The sequence below is a fragment of the Argentina silus genome (assembly GCF_951799395.1).
Source record: "Argentina silus genome assembly, chromosome: 15".
In the NCBI taxonomy this organism is placed as follows: Eukaryota; Metazoa; Chordata; class Actinopteri; order Argentiniformes; family Argentinidae; genus Argentina; species Argentina silus.
In genome coordinates this window covers 7,609,195-7,635,406 of record NC_139669.1, presented here as the reverse complement: position 1 = coordinate 7,635,406, position 26,212 = coordinate 7,609,195, and the positions used below count along the sequence as shown (strand labels likewise).

Below are 26,212 nucleotides of genomic sequence, written 5' to 3'. Positions count from 1 at the left end.
CTTTAGTAAACCACTGAGAGTCTCTCTAGTGATTTCTCTCCATTGGGGGATTTAAATGAAGAGAGGGATCAGTGGTTCAGGGACTAGATAAGTGACACATGTACCCAGGCCACCGCAGGGAACACATGGTGGCTTACAGCCTCCACCTCACGCAACACACCCCAGGGACACACACACACACACACACACACACACACTTACATAAGAACCCTCTTGCTGGAGAGGATTAGCTAGCGGCTTCATTCTGCTAGCTAGGGCTGATGATGATGGTGTGTGCGTATGTGTGTGTGTGTGTGTGTCTGTGTGTGTGTGTGTGTGTGTGTGTGCGTGCGTGCATGCGTGCATGTGTGTGTGCGTACGTGTGTGTGTGAGTGTGTGTGTGCGTGTGTGCGTGTGTGTGTGAGTGTGTGTGTATATGCCCGTGTGTATGTGCCCGTGTGTGTGTGATTACCTATACCCTTTTACTGCTCAATTTCATAAACTGCAGTGTTTTGTCCCTGGAACACAACGACACGCCTGCTATCAAAGAGCAGCATTTCCATCATAAACGACAGGTGAAAGACAGGTGAACAATCTGAACAGAAACAGCACATTACGACCAGATGAGATGCATTTCAAACTCCCAGCGAATTCCCAGCTTTCATCAACACATCAAACAAAGTGGACCTTAAATTATACAATCCATTTTAAGCGTCACCTCAAATTATACCACCCATTGTGCGGGCAGCTGGAGTCCATTTCAGCCCGATTTCACCTCTCAGACATGATGGAGTGTAGAAAAACACAAAAGCATCTCAAAACCGAACAGCTGAAATTCTACAGTTTAAACCAGTCGGTCACAGAGGTGGAAATCAGGACATCTAATTGGGACGGCTAAATATACTTCCCAGGGTACACCCTGTTCTTCAGCGCAGGCAGGGGAGGTTATGGAGGTCACTGGAGGCGGACAGCGCTGTGACGTGTTTGATTGGCCCGTCAGTAGTTATACAGTGCCTTCACTGTTTCCACATTTTGTTGTGGTAATGTTGAGTCAATTTTGCCATCAATCCACACACAATATCCCGTAATGACAAAGTGAAAACTCATTTTTAGGAATGTTTGTGAATTTATTAAAATTTAAATACAGAAATGTACATAAATATTCAGACCCTTTGCTAATGACACAAATTTGCTCAAATGCAAAAATGTCTTCAACAAGTCACTCAAAAAGTTGAATTGAGTCCATCTGAGTGCAAGGATAATAGTTCATGTGATTTCGGAATTAATATCTTTTGTTTTTATAGTCTCTGGTTTGCATAGGAATCAATTAGACACTGTGTGGATTAGGATGTCACTACCAACTCAGCAAATTTCATAATTTTCTCTTGATCCTGACAAACTCCCCAGTCCCTGCCAGTGATAAACATACCCATAACTTGATGCAGCTACCACTATTCTTCACACGAGATGGTGCAGAAATTGATGGTGCAGAAACATGCATTGCATGTGCTGGATTTGCACTAACCGTAATGCTTTGTAGTAAAACCAAATAAACACAATTCCAGCCACTTTCTTTGCTGTATCACTTGAATTCATTGTTGCAAACACAATTATGGATATGAGAGAGATTATTTTCGATTAAGGGATGTTTGTCATTCTGGCGTATTGTGTGTGGATTGATGGCAAATTATTTTAATTTAATCCATTTTAAATTGAGTCAATAAAACAATAAAATGTGGAAAAAGTGAATGGGGATGAATACTTTCCGGCATTGTAATAAGATGATTATGACAACCATCTGTGGAGCAGCGTGTTGTACTGGAGGTAGTTAATTACTGCTGAACCAAAACAGGACATTTATTAGGTTGCTGCATTCACATGGTCACGGACCACTATGGAGTACATACTGTACGTATTGTATGGATATTGATGCAGATTTATTAGGTACTGTGTGTTTATGTGCGTTGGCAAATGGAGATTGTGCCACGTTGAGGTTGCATTTGCAGAAAGTACAGTACACATTTTCTCTGTTCTGAATCTGATTCAACAAGATCTAAAAATGTGTTGAGGATTGTATGAGTATGAATATTGCTGTGTGTGTGTGTCTGTGTGTGTGTGTGTGTTTGTGCGTGCGTGTGTGCTGGGCTAGAACAAAATCCTGCCTGCCCAATATACAGTAGCTCTCCTATTGACCAATCACCACAGACCGCCATCATCGCCTCACAGCTGAATAATCGTCAAACACTGATCTCTGAATCTGAATCTAACATGTATTTCACACATCAAATTGACATATCAGGACACATTCGGCTGTTTGGTATTGGTCTATCTACGGTGGCCTCAGAGGTCCATTCCCTTCCGTTAACGAGTGTGCCGTCCTCCTGTAACAAGATTAGATGAGCTGACATGGAGGGGTCGGTGGGGGTGCACGGGGGCGCATGGAGCTCATCTGTCTTTAACCAGAGAGAGAATCAGACCGCCAGTCAATTAGACCTCCACACACAACTAGAACTCTCTCCCCATGGTAACGAGTCCAACGCCATGGTAACGAGTCCAACGCCATGGTAATGAGTCTATCGTCTTAGAAATAACTCCTCAGTGTTTAACTCTCACTGCCTGCAACCACCTGCTCCTAGCAGAGCTCATGCATACCATACAATATCATACAATATCATACCATACAATATCATACAATATCATACAATATCATACAATATCATACCATACAATATCATACAATATCATACCATACAATATCATACCATACAATATCATACAATATCATACCATACAATATCATACAATATCATACAATATCATACCATACCATACAATATCATACAATATCATACTATACAATATCATACCATACAATATCATACCATACAATACAATATCATACAATATCATACCATACAATATCATACCATACAATATCATACCATACCATACAATATCATACCATACCATACAATATCATACCATACAATATCATACCATACTATACAATATCATACCATACAATACCATACCATACAATATCATACCATACAATATCATACCATACAATATCATACCATACCATACAATATCATACCATACAATATCATACCATACCATACAATATCATACGATATCATACTATACAATATCATACCATACAATATCATACCATACAATACCATTCCATACAATATCATACAATACCATACCATACAATATCATACCATACGATATCATACCATACAATATCATACCATACAATACCATACCATACAATACAATGGCCATTTGCATGGAAGTACATTGATTATATATTTTAGTGTGTAAATAATCAACTCAAGCCCTGGGGATGTTTCTGTGGCGATGTTCAGCAGCTTGTAGCCACACAGTCACACAGGGGTTCAGGCTGTGTCATACTGAAGGCTGAGTCTCAATATTATAAAGATGTCTCCTTTCTGGTCTGTGTCATACTGAAGGCTGAGTCTCAATATTATAAAGATGGCTCCTTTCTGGTCTGTGTCATACTGAAGGCTGAGTCTCAATATTATAAAGATGGCTCCTTTCTGGTCTGTGTCATACTGAAGGCTGAGTCTCAATATTATAAAGATGTCTCCTTTCTGGTCTGTGTCATACTGAAGGCTCTGTTTTACGACTCTAATGATTTACGACTCTGATTTACACCTTCTGCTTCCGCATAGGTCCATCATGTCCTATTGTCATTAGTCCGCATGTCCGCATTGGACATCCACACGCCCCCCAGAATAATTGTCCGCACTGAAAACCTCATTGTGGATTTCCATTATTTTGGCTTTAGTCATGTCATAGTTCCGTACGGTTGTCCACAGAAGGTATAAAACGAACAAACAAACCCCGATGTCCCCCCCTATGTGTCTGCTATGAAAAACCATGCGAATGTCAGACAAATATACTTGCTTGCAGTAAGTCGCTTTGGATAAAAGCGTCTGCTAAATGTCAAAAAATGTAAAATGTAAAATGTCAATGCGAGGGTTTGAATACAGCTCTAAAGTGGCCTCATGAATAGGCTGTATCTCAATACTCTAAAGTGGCATCACACACACACTCACACACACACACACACACACACACACACACACACACACACACACATACAGACACACACACACACACACACACACACACACACACATACAGACACACACACACACACACACACAAACACACACAGACACACACACACACACACACACACACATACAGACACACACACACATACACACACACACACATACAGACACACACATACACACACAAACACATACATACAGACACACACACACACACACACACATACCTACACACACATACAGACACACACACACACACACACAGACACACATACGCACACACAGACACACACACACACACAGACACACACACACACACACACACACACACACATACAGACACACACACACACATACAACTGGCATTACACTGTAAGATATTCTCTGGAAGCTAAATTGTTTGGGATTACAACACACAGTACAAACCCCCATAATCTGTACTACGGTTATCTCCTACAAACACTCCTCAGATTATGCCTTAAGTCAGACTCCACTGTATGTTTTTCAGAATTACAGAAAGATATTAAGTAGAAACTTTGTCAAAGCCCACCGCTTGTAGACACAGTGCTGCAAAAATAACAAGATTTTGTTTCAGTTTGAGCTGAGGCGGGCCAATTAGGACTCGCTCATCAACAACATAAAGCGATTTACGCAGACACTCTAGTCTAGGGGGTATTTCCACTTGCTAACACCGCCCAGTTCCATTGGAAACCGGTCATATGTGACAAGCTTTTAATGGCTTTTTCTCAATCCTCCACTTTTCTTTCCCTTTCAGCTCGTGGGTCGCCTTTTTCTTTGGTTAATTACAGTTTTCAAAAGCCCATTCTCAAGAAAGTGAATTATTGTGTACAGTGAAACAGTCTTGGCTTCTAATTTATAAACTCTATAATTCTCTGCCTTGTTTTTGAAATCGTATAGAATCAAATAGGCTTCATCCCTTTACTTGGGGGGGGGGGGGTGTTTGTATTGGTTGTTTACCGTGGAGTTAGAGGCCTGTGCAACCCTGCAGCTTGATAAACCAGAACTGAGAGACAGTTTATTTATTTGTTTATCTTAATGTGACGGCTGAAACACAGCCGCTGTCAACATGTCAGTTGCAGACCCACAGAACTGGCAATGGCCGTACCCCAGAGAGACGCAGGGAGCGTTTTATACCTTCACCGTCTGAAAATGCTGTTTGGGTTGTTGGGCTTTTTTGTTTTGGCATTTCAGTCAAGAGGACTTGAGAGCTGATGGCTAGAGCACATCTGTACAGTGTGTGGATGTGACTGTGTCATAGTAGAGGTTATGTACGGTATATCGTAGTTGTACAGTAATTAAATATGTGAGAAATGTAAAAAGTACTTAGTGAAATCCTTTTTGTTCGGATCCCCATTAGATTAGCGCCTTAGTGTCCGCTAATCTGCACTATTATTATTCAAAGGCACGGTTTCGAGATAAACTCACCATCACATCAGCAGCCGCCGACAGGATATTGCTTTTTTAGTGGAGGAAAGAAAAAAAATCTTGTTAGTACAGTATCGCATTGCTGACATGTACAGTATAGCACAGCCACTCACGGGCTAACGTCAACGATTAGCGTGACATTTAATGTGATTTGATGAGTCAGGGTGGCCTCATCAATGGCCGCCGTCTTCATCAGCTAAAAGGATTAGGGACGTTGCCACAAATCGACGGAGGGAGACCAGGCCTCCTCATCCTCAGAGCCGGGCGTGCAACGCACCGTCACATGACGAGACACTGATTGCTGAGTGGACGGATCCGTTAGGATGTCGGGGGGGATATGGGGGAATGTGAGGAGGCTAACTGGAAACATTCAGCTGCGTGACCTGACTTTCTGTTTTTACGATGAACGCTGCGTGGCATTATGGGTGTGGAAGGGAGGGACGGTGTTGTTATGCTTTAACAGGGGAGGCTGGTGGAGGTAGAAATCGGAGGACGGGCTCTTTGTAATGCATGGAATGGAATAGGAATGGTATCAAACACACGCGTTAGAAAGACCCTTTGCCAGCCTCCACTGTGCTGTACTTCTTCTTCTTCTCTTGGGTATTTTCCCTCAGGAAACGTGTTCCTTGCTTACTTGTGGGAGATTGTTGGTGCCAAAAACCACACTTTCCCAGGCTTTAACTAAGCAGGCTAACACGCTTGTGTACTGTAGCACTAAGGAGACCGGTGTTCAAACCCTGGTGAGTCACTCAAGCCAGCCTAGTAGCAGATCACGGAGCCCAACCCTGGCTATACTCAAGCATGTCCAGCATGTTGACATCCAAAATGGCTGCCGCTGCTCTGCCAACAACATTCCGAAGCGTAGCAGCAAGCCGTCCATTTTAGCTGAGCCAGCTAATGTGTAATGGACGGCCCCCCGATCTCCCCTGTCAGCAAGTCAACTCAGTTATACTGTGTTGGAGGGAAACAGCTCATTGGATTAATGGCTGTGGAAGACATACATGTCCCCGTCAATAAGCCTGATTAACCTACACATAGTCAATGAAGCATTTACAACCAACAGCCTCGTTTGCTGACCTTTGTCCAATGAGGCAGAAGTACTACTACAGCCCTGCACCTGGGGTACTTACTACAGCCATTCACTGTTCATATTTACCTTTAACCAGATATAGCCCCTGTGCTGTGTAACATGAGTATTACAGGATGTCCATAGGTAATGCATGTGAAGAGCAGGGGAGGCTGGTGGAGGTAGAAATCGGAGGACGGGCTCGTTGTAATGCATGGAATGGAATGAGGAATGAGAAACGTGTGTTTGATACCATTCCTCATTCTATTCTATGCATTACAATGGCATCAAACGTGTGTTTGATACCATTTCTTATTCCATTCCGTGCTTAACAATGAGCCCGTCCTCAGATTTCTACCTCCACCAGCCTCCCCTGGTGAAGAGGCATGGATTAGAGACTGTACCAGAGAGCAGCAGCTTTGACTATACCATGTGTAAAGGAGGACATTGTTTAGAATAGACCTATGGTTGATCGATATCCTTGATATCATATTGAGTAGAGCACCAAAGGTAAGGAACCCATTGGAACTTTATATCATGTCACTATTGTAAGGATAAACTACTGAACCTACAGATGTAATTATGCAGGAATAGAAGCCATCATTAAACTTTCATTGTGTTGCTGCTCCGCTTCGGATCTCTAAAAGGACATTACTGTATGTTATATAGGCCACACGCACGCACACGCACGCGCACACGCACACACACACACACACACACACACACACACACAGCAGAGCCCTATATCGAGATCTCTACGTACATCTGGGCCGGATGTTGCCTTGCACTGTACTGAATCCTCACCACTACATACAGCCCTCTCTCTGGAGGACGCTTGACCCTGAAGCGCTCCTCCTCCTCCTCGAGCCTAAATCAAGCAGAAGATCCAATCGTTATGACATCAGAGCGACATTTCAGAGGTCGTAGAGAATGCGTAGGAGGGGTCGTATCAGTGACCGGGGAGGATATCTATCCAACATAAAGGTTTAACGAGGAGTTACTCTCTCTGGCAGGTATCCGTGGAAAGGGCGCCAGCGTGTGCGTCCTCACTGTGGCGAATCCTATAGCAGCGGCGGGAAGCTCATAAAAGTTTAATAAGTCGCTGGCAAAAAATTTGACAGTTTGGAAACAAGCGTTCCCCGGGCAGCGCTTATGGATGGCCGTATTAAAAGACGTCTATTAGATTAAACGGCGACTACCCCGCAGACAAGTTTTTTTCAATGTAATATTCTATTCAAGCTCCTAAAATACGGCAATAAAGTAGTACGATGTTCAAACTGGGATTTGGAACGCGGGAATGTTACATTAAGACATTGAAACCAATTGTCTTGATGTTTTAATGTCACCCATGGTAGAAATAAAGCATTGTTTTGTTTTGTCTCTACCTCAAATCTTTATATATATATATATATATATATATATATATATATATATATATATATATATATATATATGTATAGTACCAGTCAAAAGTTTGAGAAGGCTGAGAGCAGGACACAAAAACACAATCAAACACACACAAGAAAACGAAAACACACACTAACACACATCAATGTCTTCTCTCTCTCTCTCTCTCTCTCTCTCTCTCTCTCTCTGGTCCAGTCTGCTCCCAGTTCTCCAGAGGGGTGTACGCCATCTTCGGCTTCTACGACAAGAAGTCAGTGAACACAATAACGTCATTCTGTGGGACGCTCCACGTGTCCTTCATCACGCCCAGCTTCCCCCTGGACGGCATGCAGCAGTTCATCATCCAGATGAGGCCCGACATCAAGGGGCCGCTGCTCAGCCTCATAGAGTACTACAAGTGGGACAAGTTCGCCTACCTGTACGACAGCGACAGAGGTAGGACACAGACCTGTTTCTTTGTTGTTGTTGTTGTTGTTGTTGTTGTTTGTGTTGACTCATACCTACTGGACAGTATGTACAGTTTACCTCCACTGAGGTCTCTATCTTGGTCCTGGATTACTGTTTGGTGTTTGTGGGTGTGTGTGTGTGTGTGTGTGTGTGTGTGTGTGTGTGTGTGTGTTTGTGTGTGTCCTGGAGTCCCGTGTGTGTATGTGTGTGTTTGTGTGTGTGTTTGTGTGTGTCCTGGAGTCCCGTGTGTATGTGTGTGTGTGTGTGTGTGTGTGTGTGTGTGTGGGTGTGTGTGTTTGTGTGTGTCCTGGAGTCCCGTGTGTGTGCGTGTGCGTGTGTGTGTGCGTGGGTGTGGGTGTTTGTGTGTGTCCTGGAGTCCCGTGTGTGTGGGTGTGTGTTTGTGTGTGTGTGTGTTTGTGTGTGTCCTGGAGTCCCATGTGGTGTGTGTGTGTGTGTGTGCTTCTGTCTGTGTGTGCGTGCCTGCGTGCGTTAACATACAGTAGGAGCAGTTGTATTTGGAGTGGTTGTCATAAGGTGGCAGGAACGACGCCTCACTGTGATAAAATGACATTACATTCAGCTGCCACCTTCCCTGGTGATGCAGGAGTGAGTCCCTCCCTGTCAACATGGCTGAATGTGATTACAACACACTCAGATGTGTGAGACTAGATACCCCTGGTCTATAGACCTCTCTCTCTGTCCCTCCTCTCGCTCTTTCTCTACATTCCCCATCGCTCCCTCTTCATCTCTCATTATCTATCTTTATCTCTCTCTTTATCTCTCTCTCTCCCTCCCTCTCTCTCTCCCTCCCCCCCCCCCCTACCCCTACCCCCCCTCCCCCCCCCTAGCTCTCTCTCACAAACCAGATACCCAGTCCTACTGTACGTTCCTGCAGACGTTGTGTCACAAACTGTTCCCCGTTACAAGATGTGACACTTCCACAGTACGCATAGGAACGCAGCATGTTTCACAGGCATGGCGCCTATTAGCTGGTCACAGTGCCAGGTAGCAGGACGCTGTGGAGAGGGCGTCGCGGACCATGACAAACAAGTTGTCAGATAGGATCAGTTGGGTCCGTGGCACCTCGTGGGTGAGAGCTGGTTGGTATTGCTGGCAGCAGAGTACCAGGGCAGGGCTCTGACATTGGGTTTGGTGTCCTAGTAGACCTTACGGCAGTGTGTGTGTGTGTGTGTGTGTGTGTGTTTGTGTGTGTGTGTGTGTTTGTGTGTGTGTGTGTGTTTGTGTGTGTGTGTGTGTGTGTGTGTGTGTGTGTGTGTTTGTGTGTGTGTTTGTGCAAGTGTGTGTGTGTGTGTTTTTGCGTGCGCGCGAGCGTGTGTGTGTGTGTGTGTGTGTGTGGTGTTATTGTGTTATTGTGTTATTGTAGAATACCACCAACAGGTCACTCAGTAGTGCTGCACTGTATATGCAACAATTGTGGGATCATTTAGATGTGCTGATGGTGTTTGGTTTCCTGTAACTGTTCGTAACGGGAGCTTATTTGAAATTATACGATAGAATTTACTCATGATCAGTGATGCATAGAATTGTAGTCGTTGGCTGCTGCAATACCCTGCTGGGATAACAATCCATGGGAATTATCTTGTGGTACACTTGGAAAAAGAATTCCGCAAATGGAATGAAATCCTATTTGACAGGTATGATATCAATCAGGTGGTATTGAGACTGAACGTAGGCTTTAATAAGCACCGGAGGGAGAAATAACATAATGGCGATGGGACGTTCTGTTCCCTCCTTTGTACAGCGCAGCAATGGCTGAAAGGAGGAAAAAGATTGCGTTACGTTTTCCTATTATTCCAAAATCAGTCGTCATTATCGACATGTCAGAAAGAGGCATTGAGGAGAGCAGTCTGAGGAGGTTCTCTGTAAGAGTGAACATTCTGGAATAATACCTGATGGAAGCTGGGATGGAAAATTGAGTGATAGGGAGAGAGTCGAGCCAGAGAGGTGGGGTTTAGTGAGGTTTAGTCTAGTCAGGTTTAGGTTTAGTGAAGTGAGGTTTAGTCTAGTCAGAAGTGGGGTTTAGTCTAGCCAGAAGTGGGGTTTAGTCTAGTCAGAGAGGTGGGGTTTAGTCTAGTCAGAGAGGTGGGGTTTAGTCTAGTCAGAGAAGTGAGGTTTAGTCTAGTCAGAGAGGTGGGGTTTAGTCTAGTCAGAGAAGTGGGGTTTAGTCTAGTCAGAGAAGTGGGGTTTAGTCTAGTCAGAAAGGTGGGGTTTAGTCTAGTCAGAGAGGTGGGGTTTCTTCTTCTGTCTTCATGGACTAGATTTGAGAGTAGGAAAGGACCGGAGGCTCAGCCAGGCTCTCCCCTACTCTCTCTCCTGTACATTCCCTATCGCTCTCTCTTTATCTCTCTCTCTCTCTCTCTCTCTCTCTCCATTCCCTATTGCACTCTCTTTATCTGTCATTATCTCTCTTTATGTCTCTCTCCCTCTCCCCCTTCCTATCCATCCCGCCCTCTCCCTCTCCCCATCTCTCTCCCCTCCCTTCCTCCTCCCTCCCTCTTTCCCCCCGCCCTCCCTCTTTCCCTCTCTCTCCCTCCCCTCCCCGCCCCACCCTCCTGCCCCCCCCCCTCCCCCCCCCCCCCCTCCCTCCCTTCCTCTCTCTCAGAGCAGAGCTGTAGCCCACAGCTGTCCCCTCACATGGAGGCTGTTGTTCCAGGGATCTCCCGGCTGTTGGGGGTGGTTTCTCATCAGTGTCTACCAGCACAAGACAACTCTGTGTCTGACAGTTGGCACTGTGGACGCTTTCTACCTTTAGCTATGCTAAACAACGGTCGTACTATAGGTCCCTGTACTCAAAGAAGGTTCAACTAAGGAGATTACGGATGCTCAGTGCCTGTTAGCGAAAGGTGCTAGCTTTGGCTACATTGAGGTCTTGAACCTCGTTTGTTTACAGAATTGTATAATATGGAGTAAGCTAATGCTAATGCTCGCACTAATACTGTTTGTTAAGGGTTACAGAATGCTATCGCTAATGTTGTAGTCCCCAGCTGAATATCGCTCTGTGACTCGCCCTTGTGCATATTTCATCATCACATGCCTCAGTCTAATTAGGTCAGATAGAGCCCCGCATTCCCATGGCAACCACCGATGTGCACCGCACTCACTGGTGCGGTGGCTTGTTGCTGTGTGTGTGTGTGTGTGTGTGTGTGTGTGTGTGTGTGTGTGTGTGTGTGTGTGTGTGTGTGTGTGTGTGCGTGTGCATGTGCGTGTGTGTGTGTGTGTGTTCACTCATAGATATTTGACTTACCTATACAGTAAAGTTGCTTTAGTGTTTTTCTATCATTGTTATTATATAAAACTCTGATTAAAATTAGACATTAAACATCCTCTTAAAGACCTGGTAGACGTTCCATGAGTCTTGTTAAATTGCTTAGAAATGCAGGAAATCAGCTTGGGGGAGGGCAGATAGGATGGGGGAGGACTCCTAAACCCCCAGCCAGAAGTGTCCCCACCACATTTAAAATCAAATCTACGCTGGTGTGTGTGTGTGTGAGTGAGTGTGTCTGTGTGCGTGTGTGTGTGTGTGCGTAAGTGTGTGTGTTGACACATTTTTAAGCCGCAAGCACTTCGTGGCACCTCAGGGACAGAGAAGTGAGAGCAGAGTGGATCTCACCAATCCTCCTAAACTAATGTGTGTGTGTGTGTGTGTGTGTGTGTGTGTGTGTGTGTGTGTGTGTATGTGTGCGCATGAGTGCGCACACGCGTGTCGTGTGTGTGTGTGTATGCTGCTGGTGGATATAATGAATCTCATTAGTACATTGAGACTAATTGCTAAACCTACGCCTCCTCTAAGTTGCTAGAGAGTCCTTTGAACATGATACTGCCAAAGCTCCACTAGAATACAGCGGAACATTAAACAGAGTGGTGGGGTTAAGTGAATAGATTATTTTAGGGAAAGACTTCTTTCAGGGGAGGCTGGTGGAGGTAGAAATCGGAGGACGAGCTCAATGAAATGCATGAAGCGGAATGAGGAATCGTATCAGCATCCACTGACTTCATTCCATTCTACAACATGGCTATGTGCTAGCTACTGGAGATGCTACTGAATTTGTACATAGAGTTGAAGGGTTTCCCAGTCAGGGAGGCAACATGAGGGACTTTTGGGCCCTTTCTCAATTGTTAGAAACCTGATTCCTCGCATTCTCTGTCCTACATTCACTTTCGACTCAGAACGCATTGGAGGAGGAGATCTAGGTTGCTCTCTGAGGAGGAGATCTAGGTTCCTCTCTGAGGAGGAGATCTAGGTTCCTCTCTGAAGAGATCTAGGTTCCTCTCTGAGGAGGAGATCTAGGTTCCTCTCTGAGGAGATCTAGGTTGCTTTCTGAGGAGGAGATCTAGGTTCCTCTCCCCTTTGATATTCTCCTCCAATGCTTTTTGACAACAAAGTCTGTGGGGAACGGAGGAGAGGACGTGAGGAATCAATTGAGAAAGGGCCATGGTATAATCCAATCCAGGGATAGGCAGCTCTGGTCTTGTTGTCTGCTGATTTTCTTCTTCCTCTGTCTGTTACTTTCATTGATCCATGACTGATCATTTATAGAGTTCACACACCTGGTTACTATTGGCTCCAAATGAGTTCCTGACCAAAAACCTGCAGATACTTCAGCTCCTGTGGCCAGTTGTCATTGAGACTATTACAGCCTCATCAGAATGCTCAGCACCGATTAATTTCTTGTATAAATCAGTGTTACGATCCAAGCCAGCCCATTATTGTCCCATTGAGGGAAGCGGAGACTTGATTGGTGTCATGTTGATGATAGACTGCTACTTGAAAAAGACTGGATACCGGTTACCCTGGTTCTTTATATTATTTTATTATTTTTTAAACACATGTCCTTCGATTGGACTCCATGCTATCCTAGATCTCTGTGGGTCCCAATGGATGTCTTTGGTGGTCAAGTAGGGGAGCAGCATCAGGGGAGGCTGGTGGAGGTAGAAATCAGAGGACACGTGTTTGATACCATTCCTCATTCCGTTCCATGCATTACAATGAGCCCGTCCTCCGATTTCTTCCTCCACCAGCCTCCCCTGAGCAGCATCTACAACAGTTTACACTGTAGAGATGACACTTGTAGAACTGTACTGTACATCCCACAGCGACAGTGCATTTAAAATACCTTTTGGTTCTGATGTTTTCATTAAATCAAACTTATTATACACTGCATATTTCATACAACAATGAGAGTACAATAAGCTTCACATGAGAGTTTAATAAAAAAGAAAGGGAGATACTCTGATATTAATTGATTGTTATTTGCACGTTTGACTAATCTAAGATCTAATCCAGCCCTGGAGTCTCTGGATTCCGACTATGTGAGCTCTGAATGGGCATTCTGTCCAATCAGAGGAGGACTAATCCTCCTTCTCATGTTACAGAGGCTTTCGGATTCACAATTAAACAGGGATCAAAGTTGTAGTGAAGCTATCGCTTTGTCAGATGGTTAAAAGAGGAATGTTCCTTTGTGTTTTGCTATCTCCCTGCGCTAGCCGCTGGGTATTAACTCACTGCGTTGTGACGGGGTTATCTGAGGTTAGATAACAATGTCCTGTGTTTATATCCTACCATGAACCTCCCTGATTGCAGCAACGGAGGGCATCGCAGAGGCCCCGGGCATTGCAACAACATATGTCTTGTATTTCGAAACAGCCTCGGATGAGAAATATGGTTTTGATCCCAACCATGATAATCACCGTCACAGTTGGTTGGATCTCAGTGTCCATATTCCAGCAGGCACGGCTTTACTTACAGAATCATCTATAGCACAGTATAATTGTTTTGATAGAAGTAGAAGTAGTTTTAGCCTATATCTTTGCTCAGGGTGGAACTCAAACTGTGACGGTTGGAGGTGCCTTTGGAAGAGAGCGCTGGATACATATTCATAACACTCGTGGTTATGCCGATTGTCTATTGCCCCGTTCTGCCCACATTAATATGCATAAGGATGCCCTCATTTGTGATGGGGGGTGCCCATCCGCCCCTGGGTGGTACATGAATATGCTTATTTCAAAGTCTGTCCTCACCCCTATAGGCTTCTCCCAGCAGTGTGTCTAAGGCCAGGCAGACACCGTAGGATTTCAGCCACGGATTTGCCAAGAGCCAAGTTCTCACAAAGGCTCTTGGCAAATGTACATGTTGGCTGTGAACGCGGTTCATCTGCGGTGAACTTTACGCCTTGACTCGCACAGTGTTAGTTAGTCAACAGCACGAGGAGAAGACGTGGTCACGTCCGATTTGGATTCTGACATATTAGAATTTTTGGGGTTTCTGTGTGCGTGTGTGCGTGTGTGTGTGTGTGAGACAGACAGTTCCACTGACAGGGTGTGACTGTGTGTGTCTGTCCTTCGTTCCCGCAGCTCACTGACTACCCTCCCAGGGATGAATCCCTGCTGCCCTCCTGTCATCCACACAGGATGATGCTCAATGGGAGACCTGACCACACTGTGGTCTCTGAACTAGAACACAAAGGAGACACTTCACTCTCTGAACTAGAACACAAAAAAGACACTTCACTCTTTGAACTAGAACACGAAAGAGTTTGTGATGGAATCCATTTATTGTGAAGAGGGTTTTTATAACTGGTATTCATGGGGGGTTTTCATAGAGGGTTTTCATAGAGGGTTTCATAGAGGGTTTTCATAGAGGGTTTCATAGAGGGTTCTCATACAGGCTTTCATAATGGGTTTTCATATAGAGTTTTCATACAGGGTTTCATACAGGGTTTTCATAGAGGGTTTTCATAGAGGGTTTTCATAGAGAGTTTCATAGAGGGTTTTCATACAGGGTTTTCTGCGTAACTACAACACAACACAGTAGCTGAAAGCTCTGTCAAATGTGTTCTGACGGAGCTTCGACAGTGTTCCTTAGACGGCTGGATGGTAACAATACGTGGCAGGTCCAAGGTGGGCTGATTCCTGATTCCTTCCTTGGGGAATAGCCACCTTTTCTATTAACCAGTTCCGTCAACTGTGTAGAAATAGGATTTCACATTCAACACTGAGTGTGACACTTCTTTTCTCTGTGAGGTCACGTAATAAACACGCGTCATGAGAGATGAGTCAGAACCTTCCCACTCATTGAACATGTTTGTCATTCTCAAAACATATTATTTTCCAATTTCACCTAACGCGTACCCTCATACGGTATCGAGCTGTTACCTCCCTGCCACATCAGCTGATTCGGGACTGCTGCTTGAATCCAGGAGGGATTCCAATTATCTCCTTTAACGAGCATTGAAGAACCAGTCAGCCTAAAAGGAGTGATAGTGATCCTACAGTAATCATGACGTACGGTGTGTTCGGAGTAAAACTGCAAGCCGCCATTTTCGATCTTCACAAAGGCCCTCCCACTTTCATAAGAGCGGGTTCTGTCTAGTCACACCGAATCGATTACAGAGGTAATTCACTGCGTCCTCGTCAAAACCGGGGTTGAAACACTCAGACCCTTTATCAAACCATTCTCCAACTGCACTCGGTGGATCCCGGATCAATACTCGCTGAGGTTCTTCTACGTTGTACCATTGTTAAACAAGGTAGAACACAGGAATGAGAGGAATGTGAGGTGTAGGTCTAATGATGATGGTTTAACCTTTGGGATATCTGCTCACCGGCCGGGAGACAGGCCCTGTATTTAGCAGATGGTTAAAACTGGTGCCACAAATTATTGTTCCTCTATGCTATTGTGAATACAGTATAAGGTCTACTTTGCTGTCGTGCTTGAACCTATCCAATCCATTCAGATCTACGCAGGTGTCTAGGTCTGTAGGGGGATCGGGGTAGTTTCTACGCAGGTGTCTAGGTCTGTAGGGGGATCGGAGTAGTTTCTACGCAGGTGTCTAGGTCTGTAGGGGGATCGGGGTAGTTTCTACGCAGGTGTCTAGGTCTGTAGGGGGATCGGGGTAGTTTCTATGCAGGTGTCTAGGTCTGTAGGGGGATCGGGGTAGTTTCTATGCAGGTGTCTCTCGCAATAACCTTTCATCTCAGCTAAGTGGAGCAGACTTGACCTCTCATCCTAACTGTTTCCTGTTTCCTCTTTCCTGTTTCTGCGCAGGTCTGACCACGCTGCAGGTGGTGCTGGACATGGCGGCGGAGAGGAAGTGGCATGTGACGGCCATCAACGTGGGCAACCTGAAGGACGAGAGAAAGGATGAGGCGTACCGCTCCCTGTTCCAGGACCTGGAGAACAAGAAGGAGAGGAGGGTCATTCTGGACTGTGAGCAGGACAAGGTCAAAGACATCATGGAGCAGGTGGGTCAGAGGTCTGGGGCGGGTGAGGTTGTCTTCAACAACAGGGCTGGGATCAGTTTAGCCTCAAAGACATTGTGGAACAGGTAGGTCAGAGGTCAGGGGTGGGTGATGTTGTCTTCAACAACAGGGCTAGGATCAGTTTAGCCTTAAAGACTTCATGGGGCAGGTAAGTAGAGTTCAGAGGTCAGGGGAGGATGAGGTTGTCTTCAACAACAGGGCTAGGATCAGTTTAACCTCAGAGACTTCATGGGGCAGGTAAGTAGAGGTCAGAGGTCAGGGGAGGATGAGGTTGTCTTCAACAACAGGTATAGGATCAGTTTAGACTCAAAGACATTATGGACCAGGTGGGTCAGAGGTCAGGGGCGGATGGTGTTCTCTTTAACAACAGGGCTAGGATCAGTTCAGCCTCAAAGACATTGTGGAGCAGGTAGGAGGACAGATGTATAACCCAATATAGGACTAGGTAGAGATGCTATGGTGGAGGTACAGATCTACATTAGGATTATCTTACCCTCCCAAACCGAAACCAATAGAGATACAACTCAACACTCAGATCCTGCAGGAACTTAAATGGACTGAAATTGGTTGGTATCTTAGCTTTTTGCATTATTGTACTGGTATTGTACTGGTGTTCCAAAGGCATTTGTAGTGCCAAGGTAGTGTTGTATTCTATTGAGACAGAGAGCATGCTGTGCCAATACTATGTTATGCAATTAATTAGTTGGGTGTTTGATAGACGTGGGTCCCGGGCCACACCACCTTGTTAATACCCAGTCCTAAGATTCCAAATGGCCTGAGGCCCAATATCAGCCAAACTAATCGTTAACATAGACTGCAAACAAAACTCGAATTACAGGTTGAGCTCCACATAAACAGGTTATTTATACACTTCCCGTTCGCCCATGGGAGAGAGCATCGATTAGGATTTGAGGCATCCAGACGTGTGTTTAACTAAAACGCTGAAATCAATACCTGAGGCTACTCCTGTGGCCTCCTGCCTGCTATGGGCTTTATCTGAGAGAAACAGCCTCCATCCTGGCCCGACCTGCCTGACACAGGCATTCACACATTATTATTCAAATCGTTTTACGTAACGAGCTTGACAAATGGTTTGCCAGTCACGCGGCAGGATTAGTTCCAGGTGTGTCATTCATGTGAGGTTTAGAAACGGTGTTGGGCTTTGTTTTGTTCCACGTCGAACGACAGCATAGTGGATTATCGCTAGCTCTCCTGACTGCAACCGAAAATGTATAGAACAAATGATAACAGTTATGACTGTCAAATATGTTACTGTACTAATGTTGGAATATGGAAATATTGTGTTGGAATTGGAACACCAAGTGTGTTTGTGTGTGTGTGTGTGTGTGTGTGTGTGTGTGTGTGTGTGTTTGTTAGTGTTAACAGTGTCTATTCCTGCCTGCAGGTCATCACCATTGGCCGACATGTCAAAGGCTACCATTACATCGTTGCAAACTTGGTAAGCCAACATTTTTGTAAAAATGTGTCTTAAAAATAAAATACAGTATGATTAAATTACATTGTTAAATCATAATCCCTCTGTGCGTTTTGCTTCAACTAACCTTTTTGTAAGGTCAATAATTTATATTTATTCTCTAACCTTTGTTGTGTGTGTGTTGTTTATTCCAGGGTTTCGTCGATGGGGACCTGTCCAAAATCCAGTATGGCGGGGCAAACGTGTCCGGTTTCCAGATCGTGGATTTCGACGACCCTTTGGTGTCCAAGTTTGACCAGAGATGGGAGGCGCTGGAGGAGAAGGAGTACCCTGGTGCTGACAGCAAGATTAGGGTGAGAACACACGCACACACACACAGACACACAGACACTCACACACACACACACACACATACACACACACACACACACAGACATCCGTTGAGGGGGATTGGTGAGAGTCACTCTGCTCCCACAGCTCTGCTTCTGAGGAGCCGTGAAGTGTTTGCGGCTTAAAAATGTGTCGTCTCCCTCCCCCATATTCACTCTCACACACTCACACCTACTGGACTGGGAATACACACACACACACACACACACACACACACACACACACACACACACACACACACACACACACACACACACATAAACCATAATCATACATACACACTCCTAATCCCTCTATTCCACACTCAGACATACCCATTCTGTATACACGGACATGCACACACACACATTAATCTCTCCCCATCATATTTGTACAAACAGTACACTCTGTCTACCCATCTATCCCACACTCACACCCACCCCTCTCTCCCCCCCCTCTCTCCCCCCTCCAGTACAATCATACCCAGACTGTCTACTCCCCCCCCCCGACCTCCAGTACAATTATACCCAGGCTCTGTCTACTCCCACACTCACATCCACCTCTCTCTCTCTCTCCCCCCCCCACCCCCCACCCCCCCTCTGCCCTCCAGTACACGTCGGCCCTGACCTACGACTCGGTGCAGGTGATGACCGAGGCCTTCCGCTACCTGCACAAGCAGCGCATTGACGTGTCCAGGCGGGCCAACAATGGCGACTGCCTGGCCAACCCCGCTGTGCCCTGGGCGCAGGGAGTGGAGATCGAGCGCGCTCTCAAACAGGTGGGCGGGCGGGCGGGAGACGACATACACACACACACACACGCTGCGCCGTGTGCGAGTGCAGGTTGCCGTGGCAACGGCCCGAGCGGAGCTCCTGGAGTGCTTTCTACCGCGCACGCACACACACACACACACACACACACACACACACAGATACACACACACTCACACAGATACACACACACACACATAGATACACACACACACACATACACACACACACAGATACACAGATACATAGATACACACACATGAGCGCACACAAATGTGCGGGCACGTTATTCTCCCTCAAGTTTGCAGTTCTACCGCACACACACAGACATAGACACACACACACACCTACGCACGCACACACACACACACACACACACACACACACACACGAGCACACACAAATGTGCGGGCACGTTATTCTCCCTCAAGTTTGCAGCTCTACCGCACACACACAGACATAGACACACACACACACCTACGCACGCACACACACACACACACACGCACACACCCACACACACATTATTCTCCCTCGAGCTAGCAGTGACAATAGTCTGCCCACGCACACTCAGGATGCCTTCCCTGAGCCTCTACTTTCAGTGTTTCTGCGAGGCGAACGCCCAAGACTGCACAGAGAGGCTTTATCTCCTGTGTCCTTCCCATGATGCTCCTGAAGGTCTTTAACTGTGGCTGACTGTCTCTGCTCCTTTGTGTCATACAGGTGCGCGTTGACGGTCTGACAGGTAACATTCAGTTTGACCAATACGGGAAGAGAGTCAACTACTCAGTGAACATAATGGAGCTGAAGAACAACGGGCCTGTGAAGGTAGGGCTGTGCTTCTGACGGGGCCCCCAGGCATGTACACGTCTCTGCACTCCAAGGTTATTTAAAGGTAGACTCTGGGATATGACATCATGCCAGAAAAGTCACCAAAACTTTTTGCTTACTTTGTCAAGATGTACAGTACCAGTCAAAAGTTTGGACACATTCAATGGTTTTTCTTTATTTTTTATTATTTTCTACATTGTAGATTCATATTGAAGACATCAAAACTATGAAGGAACACATATGGAATTATGTAGTAAACAAAAAAGTGTCAAACAAACCAGAATATGTTTTATATTTTAGATTCTCCAAAGTAGCCACCTTTTGCTTTGATGACAGCTTTGCACACTCTTGGCAAGTTTGTGTCCAAACTTTTGTCTGGTACTGTAGATATAGGTAAGCTGTTCTATCTTCAGGCCCAAATGGAAAGGCCGGCAAGCCTACTAAAGCCTGCTAACTTTTTCGACAAACTCACAACCAAGAAGACTGTCTTTTTCTTCCAAGGGAACATTGGCGATCCTTCACAGTCATGTGCTGTTATCCGAAAGTCTGAAATCAAATTATTGAATTATGTGATTAAGCCATTGCATTTTTGTATTATTGTGAAATGTAAACAACGGGAGGCACTCGTTAGATGACGGTGTAGGTCGTACCGTCGTGGTGTGCGTGCCGGAGTTGAGAGTCTCGTCACGTTTCTTGATTGTCTTGGTTTTGAAATGATCTCTGGTGGTGTCGCCACGCTCTTTTCCAATTGATGGTCGTATCCCAGAGTCCACCTTTAAAGAAATGTCCCACAGACACATCCATGATTGGAAGTTCAGGTTTACTGAAATTCAGAGACTTTCTTTATGTACTGAGTTTTTCTGAACACGCTCAAGTGCTGGTGAATGAGAATATGAGAGAAAGATCATTAATTCTCTGTCAGTTTACCTGGTTAAATTATTGATCAATAGATGAAAGTTTTTAGGAGTGACATTGTTCATTTCTTTCTCCATAGATTGGGTACTGGAACGAAGTGGACAAAATGGCCGTCACTAAATCAGATGTGTTGCCTACCAACTCAACAGATATGGAAAACAAAACAGTCATTGTGACAACTATTCTGGTAATAGTTTTGGACTATGTATAGCAACTGCTGTTTCTATGGCCCGACTACTTTAAGACTAGAAATAGATTCTGCCTGGTCTGTTTTCACATCACAACATCCATAGTATCCTTTGTGACAGCTCATGCATAATCAAACTCAAAAAACCTTTATTGTCCAATTTACAAACACAAGCCACACAATTTTCTGTTGGCTCAAGTCTGTTCCCACATATTGGTTATGATTTACAATCCTCCTCGTAAACAACCTTTGTTTTATGAAGCTGTCATCTCTACCATGATTTAGAGGCGAGGCCGCTGGACTGAACAGGATTTGTTGTTGTTGCTATTGTTGTTGACGTCGTTGTTGTTTACTCCCTCTAGGAAGCTCCGTACGTAATGCTGAAGAAGAACAGTGACCTTTTTCTAGACAATGAGAGATATGAGGGCTACTGTGTAGACCTGGCCGCTGAGATAGCCAAGCACTGCGGCTTCAAATACCAGCTGAAAATCGTGGGGGATGGCAAATACGGAGCCAGAGAAGCAGAGACCAAGATCTGGAATGGGATGGTCGGGGAGCTGGTCTACGGGGTGAGGGACGTTCTATACTCAGGGGAGGCTGGTGGAGGTAGGAATAGGAGGATGGGCTCATTGTAATGCATGGAATGGAACCGCACATGTTTGAGACCATTCCTCATTCCATTCCATGTGTTACAATGGGCCTGTCCTCCGATTTCTACCTCCACCAGCCTCCCCTCTGTACTGCTTTCGGTGCCATAGTTGTGACCATATATCTACAAAGTTGCCCAGCTTCGTAACTAAATGTTAATTACATGACGAAAGCTGTAACTGCAAACCAAGTGTGTTGAGTTGCCACACATTGACTATTGAAAACATCCCCAGTCGTTCACTTTAAACACAGGACACACAACGCACCTCATTGACTCTCCGACGTTGGTACTTAAACCAGCTTCTCCACCCTCTCCTCTCCACCACAGAAAGCGGACATAGCCGTGGCCCCGCTGACCATCACCCTGGTCCGCGAGGAGGTCATCGACTTCTCCAAGCCCTTCATGAGCCTGGGCATCTCCATCATGATCAAGAAGCCCCAGAAGTCCAAGCCGGGGGTGTTCTCCTTCCTGGACCCCCTGGCCTACGAGATCTGGATGTGCATCGTGTTCGCCTACATCGGCGTCAGCGTGGTGCTCTTCCTGGTCAGCCGATTCAGCCCCTATGAGTGGCACACCGAGGAGTACGAGGATGGGCAGATCCAGACTAATGAGTCGACCAACGAGTTTGGGATATTCAACAGTCTGTGGTTTTCCCTGGGCGCCTTTATGAGACAGGGGTGTGACATCTCGCCTAGGTGAGTTTGAAACACCCCCTCTGGTTGATATGATGTTGGTTTGGTCCAGTGTGACAAGGGGTGTAACATCTTGCCTAGGTGAGTTTGAAACACCCCCTCTGGTTGATATGCTGTTGGTTTGGTGAATTCACAACCTAGCCACTTGTACTATTTTACCATGGCATTTTTCATCTCTTGCTTTGTTCACGTATCAAATCAAATAAAAATCAAAGATCATGTGTCATATGCACAGGATATGGCAGTAAAACAATAGAATGAAATGCTTTCAATTTGACTCATAAACTTACCTGATAACATGAACGTAACGTGTATAGGTCAATTGATAAGACCTCTGCAAAATCCATCCAAAGACCAAGAAACCCAAGAATTAATTCAGTTCAAATGTCGGTTTGGTGCTTTAGCTCATGTCCCTCCTTGGGCTATATTCTTGACAGACTTCCTGTAGAACCCTCAGTCCTTGGGAACACTTCATACAGTCTTATGTAACCGGACGTGCCTTGGCTTTAAATATCATAGTCCCAGCCTTAATGAATTCACTGTCATATTAGTGTTTGTCATATAGTGACTTAATGAGGTGTGAGTGCAGACGATTATGCTAAGTAGTCTCCCACCTCGCAGCGGAGAGAGAGAGAGAGGACAGTCACCGGGAGAGACGTCTCATCAGCATCCCTCCATCTAATCTTCGTTGTCTCTGCTTCAGTCTGTCAGTAATGATGTGAACGTTACTCTGGGGTCTGAACACAGAGAGAGAGAGAGGGGCATGGGGGGTGGGGGGGGGTGGTGCTGTGACATCATGTTTAGCTAGTTTTCCCCAGCCCTCAAGTTATACAGTGCATTCGGAATGTGAAAAAAAACTGAAATATCACATTTACATAAGTATTCAGACCCTTTACTTTGTTGAAGCACCTTTGGCAGCGATTACTGTATTTGGGGAGTGTCTCCCATTCTTCTGTGCAGATTCTCTCAAGCTCTGTCAGGTTGGATGGGGAGCATCGGGGCACAGCTATTTTCAGGTCTCTCCATAGATGTTCGATCGGGTTCAAGTCTGTGTGCTTAGGGTCGTTGTCCTGTTGGAAGGTGAACCTTCGCCTCAGTCTGAGGTCCTGAGCGCTCTGGAGCAGGTTTTCATCAAGAATCTCTCTGTACTTTGCTCCGTTCATCTTTCCCTCGATCTTGACTAGTCTCCCAGTCTGTCATGTTCTTTTTACTAAGGAGTGGCTTCCATCTGGCCACTCTACCATAAAGGTCTGATGAGTGGAGTGCTGCAGAGATGGTTGTCCTTCTGGAAGGTTCTCTCATCTCCAAAGAGGAACTCTGGAGCTCTGTCACCATTGGGTTCTTGGTCAACTCCCTGACGATGGCCCTTCTCCCCCTATTGGCCAGCTCTAGGAAGAATCTTGGTGGTTCCAAACTTCTTCCATTTAAGAATGATGGAGGCTACCATGTTCTTGGGGACCTTCAATACTGCAGAGATTTTTTTGTACCCTTCCCCAGATCTGTGCCTCGACACAATCCTGTCTCGAAGGTCTACGGACAATTCCTTCGACCTCATGACCTGGTTTTTGCTCTGACATGCACTGTCAACTGTGAGACCTTATATAGACAGGTGTGTGCCGTTCCAAATCATGTCCAATCATTTAAATTTACCACAGGTAGACTCCAGTCAAGTTGTAGAAACATCTCAAGGATGATCAATGGAAACAGGATGCACCTGAGCTCAATTTCAAATGTCATAGCAAAGGGTCTGAATACTTATGTAAAGGTGATATCAGTTTTTTATTTTTAATAAATTAGCAAACATTTCTAAAAACCTGTTTTCACTTTGTCATTATGGGGTATTGTGTGTAGATTGATGAGGAAAAAAAATAATTGAATCCATTTTAGAATAAGGCTGTAACATTATAAAATGTGGAACAAGTGAAGGGGTCTGAATACTTTCCAAATGCACTGTAAAAGACGTTCCTAATGTTGTTTACTGTGCAAACAACACTGTGTTGGTTCAAGGCTGGTCAGACAGTTTTCCTTGCTACTTATCATTAGTTCTACTTGTCACTGGATTTAGCAAGTCTTTTATTGTACAATAATGCATTCATGTTCTTATTATTTAGTTTAGGAGTTCTAAATCAGTGATTACAGTGATTCTTACATTTACCCTCTTTATTGCATGGCACGTGTTTGATACCTCATTCCTCATTTCGTTCCATGCATTACAATGAGCCCGTCCTCTGATTTCTACCTCCACCAGCCTCCCCTGGGTTATCCACATCAGATTTGTTTAATGTGGAGGTTTACCTATTGACAGAAGGCATTGAGGAGTAGTCAAACTAATTGACCTTTGACCTTTTGGGTGTAACAGTGACCTTTCCCCTCTGGAAAGTTATACATATAGTACAACCTATTCATATATATCACATATAGTACAACCACTCAACTTCCATATCCATGCATACAGTATGCCCTTCTCATCTGTGAATCATATCGATCGTCCGATTCATCTAACCTCTGGGTTTGTGTTGCCTGCTTCTCCCCAGGTCTCTCTCTGGGCGTATAGTCGGGGGTGTGTGGTGGTTCTTCACCCTCATCATCATCTCCTCCTACACGGCCAACCTGGCAGCCTTCCTCACTGTGGAGAGGATGGTGTCGCCCATAGAGAGTGCTGAAGACCTGGCCAAACAGTCAGAGATCTCCTACGGAACCTTGGACTCTGGCTCCACCAAAGAGTTCTTCAGGGTAAGAGGAGGACGGTTCTCTTCTCATTCAGAAGCATTTAGCGAAAATGTTTGTTGTTGTTGTTGTTGGAATTCATATGTTGTTTCTAGAGTAATTAAAGTGTTATAACGCAGGTATAACGCAGGGGCAACTTGCAGTAATGTTGTGTTACCTGTATGTTTTCTGGGATGAAACCCCTTTTCATGGGACACATACATCATTGAATTGCAAGACAACATCTTACCCACTTGGTGTCTATCCTCTCTCTGACACGCAGCGCTCCAAAATCGCCCTCTTTGACAAAATGTGGACCTACATGAAAAGCGCAGAGCCCTCCGTGTTCGTGAAAACCACGGCGGAGGGCGTGCTGAGAGTCCGCAAGTCCAAGGGGAAGTACGCGTACCTGCTGGAGTCCACCATGAACGAGTACATCGAGCAGCGGAAGCCGTGTGACACCATGAAGGTTGGCGGGAACCTGGACTCCAAAGGATACGGCATCGCCACACCCAAAGGATCATCATTAAGGTGGGTGGAATAGTATAACAATGTGTCCAATGTTGTTATAGTATCCCATCTACCCTGATGTCGCTTTGCTTATGTGTTCTGGTTTGTATAAGGAGATGAGGTAACAAACCCCTAATATCATCGGAAAAACACGTAAATCATAGTTTAAAAAATGAAACGTGTTGCAATTTATTGTAAGTCGATAAATTGCAAAAAAATTTAGTGTAACTATTTTTCGTCATGGATTTGAATGATTTTATATGCATCATTTTCCCATTTACATATGGTGTCTCTATTTAAGATGAATTATATTCATGAGAAATTTGAATTTGTAGTTTTGCCACATCCCTATATCCAGACTTACTTCAGTCTGTCTTAGAATCTCTTTATGTCCCAGTTTTGTCTTGGCTTATG

At 45.1% G+C, this 26,212-nt stretch overlaps 1 protein-coding gene across 2 annotated transcripts in view; it reads left to right on the top strand.

Annotated features, from left to right (window-relative positions):
- Positions 1-26,212, top strand: part of gria2b (glutamate receptor, ionotropic, AMPA 2b) — a gene marked incomplete at both ends in the record, with an annotated part of 42,418 nt that overhangs the window by 12,438 nt on the left and 3,768 nt on the right. For both annotated transcript variants that reach the window (XM_083686652.1, XM_083686651.1), the window contains 11 exons: positions 8,203-8,442; positions 16,520-16,716; positions 18,140-18,193; positions 18,364-18,522; positions 19,149-19,316; positions 20,032-20,136; positions 21,134-21,241; positions 21,604-21,810; positions 22,218-22,585; positions 25,117-25,315; positions 25,572-25,819. In XM_083686652.1, the coding sequence (XP_083542778.1) occupies positions 8,203-8,442; positions 16,520-16,716; positions 18,140-18,193; positions 18,364-18,522; positions 19,149-19,316; positions 20,032-20,136; positions 21,134-21,241; positions 21,604-21,810; positions 22,218-22,585; positions 25,117-25,315; positions 25,572-25,819 (2,053 nt within the window). The remainder of the gene's footprint in view (positions 1-8,202; positions 8,443-16,519; positions 16,717-18,139; positions 18,194-18,363; positions 18,523-19,148; positions 19,317-20,031; positions 20,137-21,133; positions 21,242-21,603; positions 21,811-22,217; positions 22,586-25,116; positions 25,316-25,571; positions 25,820-26,212) is intronic.